The sequence below is a fragment of the Zosterops lateralis genome (genome assembly GCF_965231275.1).
Source record: "Zosterops lateralis genome assembly, chromosome: 7".
Lineage (NCBI taxonomy): Eukaryota > Metazoa > Chordata > Aves > Passeriformes > Zosteropidae > Zosterops > Zosterops lateralis.
In genome coordinates, this window is record NC_139767.1 from 22,449,113 (window position 1) to 22,463,827 (window position 14,715).

At 42.3% G+C, this 14,715-nt stretch overlaps 1 protein-coding gene across 1 annotated transcript in view; it reads right to left on the bottom strand.

Annotated features, from left to right (window-relative positions):
• Positions 1-14,715, bottom strand: part of LOC310911582 (unconventional myosin-X-like) — a 90,559-nt gene that overhangs the window by 19,106 nt on the left and 56,738 nt on the right. The window contains exons 23-28 of the mRNA XM_083865285.1: positions 11,094-11,399; positions 7,123-7,162; positions 4,856-5,647; positions 2,740-2,863; positions 2,011-2,254; positions 1,100-1,195 (exon numbers count right to left, since the gene is read on the bottom strand). Of these exons, the coding sequence (XP_083721411.1) occupies positions 1,100-1,195; positions 2,011-2,254; positions 2,740-2,863; positions 4,856-5,647; positions 7,123-7,162; positions 11,094-11,399 (1,602 nt within the window). The remainder of the gene's footprint in view (positions 1-1,099; positions 1,196-2,010; positions 2,255-2,739; positions 2,864-4,855; positions 5,648-7,122; positions 7,163-11,093; positions 11,400-14,715) is intronic.

Below are 14,715 nucleotides of genomic sequence, written 5' to 3' on the forward strand. Positions count from 1 at the left end.
CTAATCGCTGTTGCAGAAAAAGCAGATTCTTATCTGCAGCCTCCAGTGAGGTCAGCAAACATCCATACTTCATAGAGGATTCTCAAACTGGATACCCTGCGACATCTGCTAATCTGCCCTTTGCTACTGCAAGTGTTGGCACTTTCTTCTCCCTCAGAACAGAAGCTGATAGGGCACAGAGAGAGGCCACATTTGGTTTACACACGTCCTAACAATTCTGCAGTGTTATCTTAGGGCATGTCTACTGCAGTTGTAGTAGTTCTGGTGAAGAAGTTACTGTTCCTTCCACTACTGCTCCCTAAATTTGCCTGTTTCTTGTCCATGTGGCTGTTCTTCAGTCTATTTCTGTTAAATTGTGCCCAAATACCTTCCCCCTTTTCTCTCCGTACACCAAAATAATAATATACCCTAAATAACTTCACAGAATCAGTAGACCAGAGAAACAGTTACACTGTCAGGACTGAGAGAGCAGAAGCCTTGGTAAAGTGGGAAGACATGAGTGGCTGGGGACAGTAACCTCTTAGCTTGGCTTTGCATAGCCAAAGGTAGGTTGTCCAACCTGCCCTTAAACAACTAATTCTCACTGTCTGGCCAGGATTGCCAAGAAGGAAGGACATGAGTCACTTGTTTGCTTTGCACTGGGAAGATTTTATCAGATGACACTACAGACTCTGATAAGCTGCAGCCTTTTTTCTGTCTCCTGGATAAAACCCAGCTGCTCTCGCAATCATTTACAGACAACATGAATAGACTTTTTGTTTGATTCAAGATTCCATTAAATAAATAAATCAACTATTAGATGTTCCAGTTTATATTAAGGTTTGTGTGTCTGCTGAAGTAACCCTTGAATTCAGCATGCTCACAGCCACATGAGAAGCTGCAGTCCTGTGACTGGTAGACTGAACCACAACCTTGGTAATTGTAACATCAAGTCCCCAAAGTAGTGCGATGCATCCCAGGAAGCACAAAATAACACTCTGGAACAAATCCCCCCTTTTCTGCAGCAAAAGGGAATTGATTCTGTTTCTCAAACTCTCCCATGAGTAGCTGGGTCAGACCTGAACTGAATGAACAAACCTAACAAAACTCCCTGCTGTACCTGGCATCTTCTGGTGACTCTGCAACAATGTGGTAAACTCGGTCATCTGTCACAATGTCCAAGGCATTCTCCTTTTCATGAATATCCACAATCTCTCTGGAACACAAGAAAGCACAAGAGCCAAAGCTAAAAACCTTTCACAGGCCTGAATTCCATCTGGTCGATTCTTTTGTTTCATACCGTTCACCACACAGAAGGGAAATCACTGGTTCACATGGCTTGTAGCTCTGACAGAAATACAAAATTCCGCCAATACACATCAAGATGTTTAAAAAGATCTGTACAGTTAACAACCAAAGCTTAAGGCATTACATGGATTTTCAAGACACCAGCAGACTAAATGGAAGAAGAGATAACAGGGAGGCTGATATAGAGATCTGTTTACAAAGTCGAGTGTGCCATTCTTTTTGGCACTTTACAGGTCTGCATGATGCTAATAGGTGACCAGTCTGTCCTTTCCTACAGCAGGAGCTGAGGAATTGACTATGGCAGCAGAAAGAGCATTCAGGACTCAGGAAAAGACACAGTACATGCTGCCAAACTCAAATCCCGCTGTGAGCTTCATAATACCTCTGTGAAATGCCTGGAGAAGCCAGAAAACAGATGGAATCTGGGTAGGAGAGAATGCATGGGGTATGTACTTAATTAGCCCCTCCTGGTCTGGCTCCATCCATGGCTTGGAAAGAGCTTCTGCTGGATTATGAAATGCAAGACTGGGAAAAGAACTATGAAGTAATTGCAGACTCCCTCCAGAGTAAAACTAGATGCTGTAATTGTCTTTTCCTTCCTTTGTTTCTGATTCTCCAAGCACCATGGGAGATACACAGGCCAATGAACAGCAGCACTGGACCCTTCATTACTGATTTACGGAGTGAATACTAGGGATCAAAAGGATTTATTTTTGCACTCACTTTGCCCTTCTGATATCAATAGTCCCCTTCAGCTTTTCCTCACTATCATTCTCAAAGTACATCAGCTTGGATTCTCGAAGCACAAACCAGCGGCGCTTCCAGTTGCGGCGGGAGAGCGTTGACATTCCCCCGCCTTTTTTGTAGAGCCAGCCCGACTTCAGGGCCTCCTGCTTGGTGCGGAACCACATGAAGGCCTCGTTCTTCAGGACACACCAGCGCCGCCGCCACGGGTTCATGAGACCTCCTGCAAAAACCAGGGAGCAAAATTTCAGCAGAGATGCAAGAGGAGCCATGCTTCCATTCTGATCCTGCTCCTGTGCAGGAAGAGTTGTCACTTCAGCTCCTACATCAAACAAAGGAACTGAAGGGGAGGAACAAAGTTGTGCCTAATTTCAAACATAGAAAAAACAGAACAAAAATAGTGAAACAAAAGCAAAATATAGAAATATATGCACTACTCAAGTATTTTTGTTCTGACTTCAGTTTTGTAGCTGAGGATGAATCATATAAGCCCATACCAAGTAGGCACAATTAAGTCTCAGTGGCAAAGATATCAAAAACACCCAGCTCCTATCTCTTTATTTGTTGTTTTAGATAAAAGAAGAAAAAAAAAAAAGGAGAATAAACTGAGAACTAAGAGTAAATAAAGATGATGATTCTGGACAAACAGAAGAGGAAAGCAGGTTTCCTGGATCCCATCCATCCATGGTTTTGGCAAAATCCACTTACCTTTCATGTAGAGGTAACTGTGAAAATAGGGCGGCCCTGAGCCATTGAAGATAGTGACTCGTCCATTACAGAACTCTTCATCTGTATCAATGTAAACATCCACTTCTTCTTCACTCTCCAGAAACTAAAGAAAAAAGAAGAGAGGCTACTAGGGTTCTCCTGGTCACAGGAGGCCTGGAGCAATTAACAGGGTTACAGAAGTCACATGACCAGAAGGTGCAAAACTACACATAGTCTCTTTACAAAAAAAGCACTATGGTAAAAGCAAAGGCTTGACAGCTTATCCATTAATGCCTAAAGCAAAATCATTGAATTTTTATACCTGAAAGGAGAGCAGTGGACATGGTTAGAAAGCTCTAGTTCCCTGCAGTAACAAAACTTCCTGTTTCAAGGCAGAGCCCACCTTGCAAAATCTAATTTGATAGGATTAACAGAGAATTTTTCATTTTGGAGAAGTTTTCTGATTCTTCTGGCAGAAAGGCCACAATACCAGATAAGATTTAGCCCCAACAAGGAAATTATTTGCTTTGGGTTGATTAGGAAAAAAAAAACACAGTCCAGGATAACTGACCCCTAAAAACATCCCTCTGAATTAATGAAATAATAGTACTGAATTTACCCATCTCTGTTCTCCAACTAGATAAAGGCCCTCAGCCATAAGAAAGTACTTCACACACAAAATCATTTCCTTTATCTTAAATACAATTTCCTTCATTGTGCTTTATTAATTTAATACTAATGAAGGCAGTTCCTTAGACCTTTTCCTTCCTCAAACGCATGTTTTTCATTTTCCCTTCTGTCTTCTCTCTGTGACGCTCTTGTGTCTCATCCCTGGTCCATTTTTTCATTCTCTCCCTTGGCATTAAGTTTCAAAAAACCAGGTAGTCTTGGAACAGCAGCTGTTGATGGGATCTTGACTCAGCTGTGGTTGTGGCTTCCTGTGGCTCACACTATGACAAAGTATCAACTGGCTTTTTTATTAGTCTTACTCACTGATGAGCCAAATAAAAGCCTCCACTTCTATCTGCATTTTAAGAAGAATGGTAGAAACCAGCCTAAGCTGTGACAGAATGATTCATGATCTGAAGATTACCTGACAGTGATCTGTGAGTACCTGCCCACAGAGAAGATACCTTTACTCAAGCAGATCACATAAAAAATGCTGATGGCTGGCAGCTGACATTAGGGAAATGCAAACAAGACAATCATGCAACTTTTTTTAAGAAAGACCACAATCTGTCATTGGAAAAACATACTGAAAGAAATAAACTGAGTTCCTAAAAAAAAAAAAATTCAATAGTTTTCTGAAAGATATTTTGTAGTTCAAGTGTCTCTTCTCAGGGATATCACTTATTGGAAGTATTTTTGTGACTGTCATTGGCTTCACACCTCAACTCCTTGTCATCTTATGTGGGCTCTGGCACCCTGCCCTGTAAGGGGATTTATCATTGCATTATTAAGCAGCTGTCCTGAGAGCCCTCAGGAAGTTCAAACCCATTGTGGGATCTAAGCTGAGATACTGAAGTGAGGGGCCAATAGCTTTACCACCCTGTCATTGTACCTGAAGCAGGAATGAAAAGGTTCAGTGATCCTGGCTGTGTGCACTGGGACCCAGCCCAATTAGCATAGTAATTTCTTCCAGCTTTAGAATAGCTTAACTTGTACACAGCAGCTGAAAATAAACCCTTGACTCTAAACAGACCTAGAAAAAGAGAAGTTTTAGTGATGGAGACAAACCTCAGCCTCTGTCATTGCACACTGGAACCTTAGGCCCCTTCTGTGAATCTCTGTAAGGTAGAACATACACGTACAAAATAGCAGTTGCCTGCTTTCCTTTCTCCTAAAGGGTGTTACATTAACATATGGCAATGGAAACGATCTAAAATAGGTACACATGTACTAGCTTGTGTGCCAGCAGACACCAGACAATCACAAGCCCTCTGGCCTTCAGCCTATCTATGACTCTCCTTTTTTCAAGCTGATTATTGATATAAGAGAGTTATATATTAGTAACTATACCCAGAGTGAGCAGGCATGCACTAAAAGAAGGCAAAGATGTTACAAACATCAACGAAGTCACACTAATATCCAGAAAGGTGAAGGGAGAGAGTCTCACCGAGTCCAGGCTGCCACGGTTGGAATCCAGGCTGGTACCATGGGAGTGTCTCAGACCCTCCTCATCATTCAGAGGCTCAGCTGAGGCGTTTCCTGCATCTCCATAGCCATCAAACTCCTCATGGTCATAGTCAGACTCCACATCTGGGGGGGAGGTGTAAATGGGCTCTCCTGCCTCTCCACTGTTACTCCTCTGTGTATCAGAAACAGTGCTGTAAACACTTTCTGCTGGGTCAGACAGGGCTCTCTGCTCCTTGGGGGTAGTGGTTCTTTCCACAGGCAGTCCTGGAGCAGGGGCAACCTCTCCCACTTCCCTCTTGAGATGCAAAAGGCTTGTGTTTGCAACTTCCTTTGAGTAGTTACCACTGTTTCTTGTGCCAAACTGATTTGAGACCACCAAACTGGAAGTTGGCCGTCCTTCATCATCAGCATGAAAACCCTCATCCACTTCTTCTTCAGCCAGTGGTGCCACCAGGCTGCAGTCAATGTTGAGTGTCCCCTCACTAGAAAGTGAGTGCTCTAAGTTCTGCACACTTTCATCCAGATTGCCAAAATCCAGCAGCTCCAAGAATTCCTGGGCAACCCTGGATGCCTCTTTTTCCAACCTCTGTATCTCTTCTTCTCGCTGCCGATAGATTTCATTCCTGGTGTCTTCAGAGATAAGAGACATGTGATCCTCTTTCTGTTGCTGCAACTTTTCAATCTCCTTCTCCAGTCTTAAGATCTCCTCCATTTGACGTCTCTCTTCTTCTTTCAGGGGACTATCCACCTCCTCAGTGTTTACTGTTTCCACCTTAAAGAATTTAGAACAGTGTTAAAGCACTTTCTTCAACCTCTCTGTGTTCCTTGCCTGGACCCTTCATTCTTCCTGTCTCCTGTGCTTGCCTTGTACTTACCATCTGCAGAAAGAGGACTCCAAGCATCCTGCAACCATTCATGGTATAAAAGCTAAAGGTAGAACTACTGGATCTTCAGGTACCTCCTTTTTTCCCAGCATTCTACCTCCAGTATGAATCATACAAAGAAGCTCACTGGGTTCAGTGAATTTTTAGAAAAGCCTTTCTATCTGTTGCTCACTGTCCCAAAAGTAAAAAAGCAGCCCAAAAGTCCATTCTCTCTTTTTGAACTCACACACATATAGGAGAAAGCAACTATATATGAATACATACATGCATAGACTACTGAAGAGCTGAAGATTTCCCAGAAATTCACTAAGAGGTCTGGAAATTTCATTGTTTCCTGAAATGAGGATCTGACCATCAGAATCTGGGGCTGGAAGGGATATTTGCAATGAAACAGGACTGTATCCACTCCAACCACAGCCCAACAAAACTCCACCCAGAATTTCTTGGCACTCTTTAGCATCACTAGATGGCTGACTGCTGAAGACTCTGTCTTACTCTATTCTCCACACTGAAGTAATAGGAAATTTCTGGCAGATATGGGATAACTGGAAGATGGAAGATACTAGTAACTTTCACTGATGTTTAGGATAAAGCCTCCCTCCCCACCACAGAGGATGTTGAAAACAAACACATGAGAGAACAGACACACACGAGAAAAAGTAAAAATAAATTGCAATAGGATTTCATGTACTTCCTGATGACAATGCAGTCAATATACTGGCCCATTTAAGCCTTAATCCTTGTTTTCTTTGGTTATCATGTTGCTTGTTCTCTACTTGACTCTTACTTGTGGATGAATGCATGTCTATGCTTCTAATCTCTCCTGAACAAAGATGGTCTGAAACTGGGGAATAAGTGGTATGGAAAAAAAAACCAATGAGACACACGGCCATTTTCACACACCTCAGGGTAGGTGGTCTGCTCTTTGGTATGTCAAGTACCAACAATTAGATCAGTTACAAGGGGTTTATTTTAGCCATGGCAGCAGTTGGCTGCACTCTTATTTCGGCTGTTACAGGCAACAATCCAGCAAAACAGACTGTGTCACAGTGCAGCACATCACAAGGTTATCTAACAAGCGCAAGCAGTAAAGATAAAAATAGGATGCTGCATGTTCAATATGGAAATTTTCAAACAGAACCAATGCAAGCTCATACAAGAGCCTTGAAAAAAGCCCTACCTTGTTAACTCTATGCACCTCTGCCAAAGCCAAACACCTGCAGGTTTTGAGGGAACAAACCCCATTTTTTAAATATTGCTGCCACCATTATCAACATTGGTATCCAGGCAAAGTGGAGGCAATGAAGGACTCTTCACAGATATTCTCAAGAAAACATGTGAGAAGAACAACTGTTGAACTTACCTGGGCCACTGGCAGTAGTGCATTCAGTTGCTCCTTTTCTCTGTCAAAAAAAACAAGACAGAACACTCAGAGACAGACCTGGATCTCCTATGTGAGGTTTTCAGAATTACATGGATACATCATCCCTCCATGGATAAGGTTAAAATGAGGTACTTGCTGTAAGACTGATTTAAAAGCTTTTGCAATTTAGTAAAAATCCAATTCTCTGTGGTTGGCATGACCTTTGTGGATATAACAGATTTTCCCCATGCACTTAACTTTCAGATCAATTAGGAAATTGGATTAGTTGGAACACACCAGGAAGGACATTGGAAACAGTGACAGAAAGACAAATCAGACTCATGATAAATGTAAACAGAATCTTCTGAAGTACTATAAATCTGTGAATATTGAGGTTGTATGTGTGTAATTGACAGATATCAGGAAACTATGCTCATTTTTTAAAAAAAGAATTATTTCAATACCAGCATTGAATTTGTGTTTTGTTTTGCTTTTACTTTATTAGAGCCACAACTCGCATGACTTCTCAGTGGCATGCAAAATCCAGTTTAATAGTGAAGACTGTAAGAGTCAGAATTTGTTAGTAAACATGAACAGAGGAAAAAAACTATCCCACGGTGTTGCAGCTCTACCCAGATCAAAGAGGTTGTATTCCAAAGCAAAGCTATCACTATGGCCAGTTTCTCCAGAGCAAGTATGCTACAAGCAGCTGAACCAGCAGACAGACAAATCAGGGTCATGCTTAGGGAGCAGGAATGGGATGCTGCCGGATGGAAGAAAGTTACCACTGCCACTGGTGACTTTCAAATCTATAATTCAACCCCAGGGAGAAGAGGAGGGCAACAATATTTATTTTTCAGGCCTTGCAGATTTTCCCAGCCAAATTCTAAACTGCAGCTGCAAGTCACGAAGTCCTTAAAGCTCTCACTCTTGTGCTCACTCTCTGAAAAAAATTCAGGAAATATTTGTAAATGAAAGCTGCCATAAGTGAGATCCAGATGGTTCCAACTCTACTGACAGATCCCTAGCAATCATCACGAATTAAACCACTGCCTTAAATGATAAGAGGGCTCAAAAGCACAACCATTTTAAAACAAATTAGGAATATCACCTACAATCTAAATACCAATTCCTGCAACTGTTCCTCAGTTTTTAAATCTTTGGTATGTCTTCCTGCCTTCCAGTAATCATCAACTGACCTACACTCTTCCTGAAATGTGATACCTAAAACTAGGGACAGCACTCCAACTGAAGGGCACCAAATCATCACCCCATCTTACAGAAACAATTCTGTTTATAGAGAGCATTTGCTTTCTCCTCTCACACAGCATGACACTGGTGACATACTCAACTTAGCCTCCAGACCTTCCTCCTGCTGTTGAAGTAAGCATTCTTCCTCCGCTCCCTGGGCATTTGATTATTTCTGACTGTAAATCTGCATATGTCTCTACCAAGTTACCCTGTTTTTCAGATCCTTTAACTTGCTAAAATTATCTGAACTGTAATCCTAGGCTATATGCCTACAGCCCCTCAGCAGATGGTTTTATCTGCAAATTTAATAAGGATATTCATATTTCCTCATCCAAATTCTTATTAAAACATTGCACAAGTACCATATCCAGCACTGATCATGGAAGAATCCTATTCAAGAGTTCTCTTCTATTTAACAAAAAGCTACTCTTGTTTATTAACTAAATGCAGTAAAAAACACAAATCCTAATCTTGCCTCACATACCTTTTTCCAAAGCAAATTTCTTTTAGCATCTTACAAGCATTCTTGTAACATATCAAAGTCCTTATCTACCTTTTACCTACTCAAAGCCAAGTTACCTATCCTCCACAGCTTCTCCCTGTCCACAAGACATGCCATAAGATATCACAGAAGCAAAAAGATAACTCTAATGCTGTTTGTTCTTCAGAAATCCACATTGGCTTGATTCCTTTATCAAGCATTTACAACTGTTTGATCATTTGTTTCAGTATCTTCCTGAAACTGAGGCCAGGCTGACTGGTCCACAATTCCCTGATTCTTACTTTTCCCATTTAAAAAGGGGGTCATAATTGTTTGGTATTTTCCATTTTTTATGAAAAAAATTACTATCCACAAAGGAGAAAAGAATATCTACTGTTTTAAACTGCTTTAGCTAGTTCTTGAAGTACCCAAACATTAGTTTCACCAAATCCCAATACCTTCTCTATAATTTGTAATTTGATTTATCTGACCATTTTCTAACCTTTTATTTCCACTACATATTCTGAATTCTTGTGCATCCTTCCTAATCATATTTAATATCCAACAGTTAAGTTTTTGGGGAAGATAAAAATAGCATCAAATACGTAATTTCTTTCAACATTATTATTTTTCTTCCTGTTGAATGTTGGACCAAATTGTTCCATGTCTCCCCTCTGCTAACAGGGTATGCACAATAACTGCATGCTAACTTCTAGTTCATTACAGCTCAAATTTCACCTAGGTCCTTCTGAATTTGTCTACACTTGTGTTGGGTATTTTGCTTGTTCTCAGTAGACCAGCTGATTTGCAATTTCCATGGACTTCCACCTCATTTTTTGGTTAAATGATTGTTCGAAAGTTATCCAGGTTGGTCTGCTAAAACCATCCTGACTACTCACTCAGATGCCATTTAACATTAATCAGAAAATGAAGACAAAATGAGTTTGCCTGATTCCTAGAAACACTGACACTTCTCTGCCATGACGCTGGGTTGAACATATCTCTCATGGTCTGAAAACTAAAGGACAAAAACACTCTATAGTGAATAAACTAGACAAGTCCTTCCTTTTATCATAAAATCAAATGCTAAGTTGGAAGGGACCCACCACGATCATCCAGTCCAACTCCCAGCCCTGTGCAGGGCACCCCAAGAGTCACACCATGTGCCCAAAAGTGTTGTCCAAATGCTTCCTGAACTCTGCCAGGCTTGAGTTCTGGGAGAGTTCTCTGGGGAGTCTGTTCCAGTGCTGACAATCCTCTGGGTGAAAATCCTTTTCCTGATATCAAACCTAAGTCTTCCCTAACTCAGCTTCTGACCATTTCCTTGAGTCCCGTCACTGAGCACGAGAGTGAAGGATCAGAGCCCCCTCCTCCTCCTCCTCTCATGAGGATGTTTAAGGCCACAAGGAGGTCTTCCCTCAGTCTCCTCCAAGCTGAACAGATCATGAAACCTCAGCCACTCCTCATACGGCTTCCCCTGCAGACCTTCACCATCCTCACTGCTCTCCTTTGGACACTCTCTAACAGATTAATGTCTTTTTTATATTCTGGCACCCAAAACCGCACACAGGATGCAAGGCGAGTGCTTCTAACCTTAGAATTTTCTGATGCTTGCCACACAGTCTGATGAGATCCCCCTTGGGAAAAGCACGTAACAAAAGCCTAGAAGAACTACTTTTGAAAAGCGAAACATCACACAATTCTATGTTGAAATTTATATAACCATAAACCCAGCAGAGTCCAGCAGGTGCAGCCAAGCAGCAGCTCTGACCCCACACACAGCAGCACTTCTCATCTGCCACAAGAACTGCTGGGTAAGCTCCTTCATTGCTGTGGGAGCTCCCTGCCATCCTTCCCCTTTGTCTCCCGACAGCACGGTCACCTGCAAAGGCCTTCATCTTGAGGGGAGGGTCTGGTGCCATTTTCCCTTTGGCTCCCCAGCACCGCCTCCTGTGTCGGGTGCCATCTCGGAAAGGGATTTTTCCACCATTTTGGGTTTCACTTTGTGCTCAGGGAGTTTGTGAGATTTAGCACTTCTGTATATAGTGACTATTTACTGTTGGTTTTTGCCTGTTGCAGTTTCACTTGTTAGTAAACTTGTGTTTTCACTTATAGCTACTTGTATTCATTCCTTATTGGTGGAAAGGGACTGGTTAAAACAAAGGGGGAGAACTCACTCTAGAATGTTCCCCTTTAAATCGTCTAAAACCAAGGCAGAACACAAGATACCATCTTGTACCTTTCCTTCACCTCTTCCTCTTCCTGTTTCCTCCTACGCTCCTCCTCTTCTTGCCATTGTCTTTCCTCTTCCTCTCTTCTGATCTGCTCTTCCTCCTCTTGCCTCCTTCTCTCCTCCACTTCCTGCCTCCTCCGGAGCTCCTGCTGCAGCAGGTGCTGGTAGAGGCTGCGAGCCAGGCGGCCACGCCAGTGCTTCTGCAGGGTCACTGCCGAGGCCTTCAGCCGCAGCAGGCTCTTCTTCCAGAAGTACGCTCGGTAGTTCTTTTGGATTATAACAACACTGGATAGCACCTTCTGATACTTCTTCCTAAAAACAGAACCACACGCTTAATGCACCACGAAATCACACGTGCGCCGCGTTTCTCGTGCCCTTGGCATACTGGCCACATCCACAGAAAAGTCCTTTTCGAAAAACATAGTTCAGAAGTGACATGATTTCTGTTCCTCTCCTGCGACTCACTACCTGCAAATCATATGCAACTCACTGTTCTCCCTCCTAAATCTACTGCTAGTTTGTTTCAATGGGCACCTACTTTTGTGAAGGCTCTCAGACGATGAGGGAGAGATATCTGGCACATGGAAAGGGAGGGTCCTCTAGCCCAAAGTCTCCTTGCATTGCACATAAATGCATTCACTGTTCAGTGAGTGTAATAATTCAGTATGGATTTATTGTAATAGAAACACAAATGGCCTTACTATATGAGAAGAAATATTGCTCCATCTCTTAAGCAGTCAAAAGCAAATTACTCCAGGAAAGGCAAAAACAGTGCAAAAATAGACTTGGTCACAATAATTTCACATTGTCTGAGAGAAAACATACAGATACTATAATATTGATGGCTGAATCAAACATTGCAACAGGTTCACATAAACAAATACTTCTACTGCACAATGTTTTGCCTAAACAGGAATCATAGAATATCTTGAGCTGCAAGGGACCACAAGGATCATCAATTATATCAAAATCAACTTTGCAGCACTTTAAGAACATGGTAGGGGCCTCAAAGCACAACAAATATCATTCAGTATTTCTGTAGTCTAATAAAGTTGTAGAAAAGTCGGGTTTTGCCTCTACATTAAAGACTTTTTTATCAAGAACATGAAGAAAGTTCCTAGTAAAAGTTTGTACATGATACACAAACCAGGCAAATAACAAGAGTTACCACTACACAGTAATCTGGATCAATTTGTAAGCTAGATTCAAGCAAACATTAAACAATCCAAAAGAGCCAATCGTAAGGTCTTGGAGTATCAAAGGCCAAACACAACTCATGGGATTACGTCGGGAAGCAGCAAGTCAAAATCACATTTTTGGGTGCCAGATCATCACACAAAGGCAAACTTCCACCACAATGCTATAGAAAAAATACTACTGGGATTCTTATACTTGTAAGCAGAAATACTGTTGTACAGAACATTGCTTTTATCCTGTGTTCTGTGATAGCAGCCCCATTTCAAGAATAATGTTAGACCCTGAAGTGATTTCTGAGGAAGCAGGATTGGAACCAGAAATTCAGGCTTACAGCATGAGAGCAATTGCTCCATTGCTCCACAGGACCATAAGAAATAGAAAAACCTAAGGAAGAGCTTTACACCAGTTAAAGTATCCACATTTCCATTTTTCCAACAGGGGCTATAAGATTTAACCAACCTGAAGCTGACACCTACTAAGGCTGAAAATAGGCATTTTTAAAGTAATTTAATATATTTAGATGCCTTAGTATCTTGCACTGGGGAAACAACCATCAGTACCAGTCAAATCAAAAGCTTCTTTAATCCAAACCAGAATGTGCAGAGAGAAATTCTATGGGGCTGCTACACAGGATCTTGGGCCAGCAGGCTACAGTAATCCTTGAGGTCTTACAGTCCTAGAAAGCACACTGGAAATAGCATGGTATTCTCACATACACTTCCCACAGACATTCTGCAACATCCTGAGGAAAAGACACACCTTAAAATCTCTGTCCTGGCAATGAAATTCCCTTCAAATGGCAACAGGGGCCCACATTGACAGCTTGCCACCTCCCTGTACACCAGATACATCAGCTCAGTCAAGAAAATCAGGAGAGGGATGCTAATAGCAGTAGTGTGCAGAGGTCATGCTCTTTTCCATGAGTATTAAGTCAAAGGGAGGAAGCACAGAGAAAAGAAAAGGAAAGGCAAGAGGTGGTAAGAAGTAGGAGGTTTTAGGTTAATTACTCCTGGGCTGCAGTCCCCTCATCCCCACTCCTTCTGTCCACCCTGTGTCCTGCACATGGGGTGTGAACAGCTGCACATGCACTCTCTGCCAAGGCAGACTAAGTGCATCAAAAAGGGTACTCTGACTTTTACAAAATGCATCTGCCAGAAACTCTCTCAAGTGCAACATGTGCCAAGCCCTGCCCAGCTCCAGGCCAGTTCTGCCTGCTAATCGGCCAGGCTGAAGTGCCCCCTCATTCCTCATGACCACAGCCAAGCCTGCAGATGCCCTTCAGCTGGAATTGCTGCTCAAAGGCTGCGAATTTCATTCCCCTTGTTCAAGCTTCCACTCACCCTTCTGCACTGGCCAAAGAAGTTCAACCTGCAGACCAAATGAAGGGGTTGGGAGATCTCTTGACCATGTATCACACCAGAGAAGACATGCTGGCTACAAGATTCCAATGCTGTATTTGAAATTGACTTAATTATTCTGTCAATGAGCTGTAGTTAGCAGTTATGCCTTCAAGGACTAGAGATTGCAGGGTTATGGAGCAATTTGCTACTGTCTTCTTCCCATGAGCAATACAGTCCTGAAGAAACCAGGGGCACAGCCAAATTCGTACATGGATCCTGCACTAGGTGGTTTTTAGCTGATGAAGCAGTTACCTGCATCTCAAAGCTCCACATATTAGCTACAAAAGAATGGGGTTATTTCAATGGGCTTGATTTTCTTGTCTCACATTTTAGTGATCAGAGATACTAGGTTGCATAGGCTGCAGGGAATGCAAGCAAAGAAAATCTGGTTCTCCAGGCTCACAGAACAAGTTCACAAAGAGGGAGAAACCAGTAAAATTCTTCCTTTGCCAGTCTACTTTGCATGAGACCAAATTAATTTAAATACACTTATACTTGCAAAACCAACAGAAATGGTATCAAGCTTAAGGCAGCACATACTGGTATTCCTGTCCAAGTCTGCACAGACCATTCAGCACTTGCCCAGATGAACTCCTTCCTGCTGGACTTTTTTCAATACAGGTGAAGTGCAACTGGAAACTCTCTTCACAGAAAGTTTTACAGACCCCCTTTCTAGCTCTTTTTTACTCCCTGTTCTCCTCTCCTGTGAAGTCCAGTTACCTCCAGCTGCTTGTGAAGATTTGCACTCTGGCTGCAGAAGCACAGCTTATCCTTAAAGATGAGACTGTTAACAGCAACATGTGGGATGAGGAATTCAGAAGTGTGGAGGCTGAAGGACCACAAGATTTCTAACCAAGAGGAACACTGCTGCCACATAGTCTCCATCACAGCCCTGCAGGGCAGCAGCTTTCTTACCAGGAACTCAGAAAAGCAGTAATCCAGTCTGCCTGCAGTGATGTTTCCCAGCAAATCAATTTTCCTGTGTTAATCCCTATCCCTCTCTCCAAATGCTAGACACAAAGTAAAAGAGA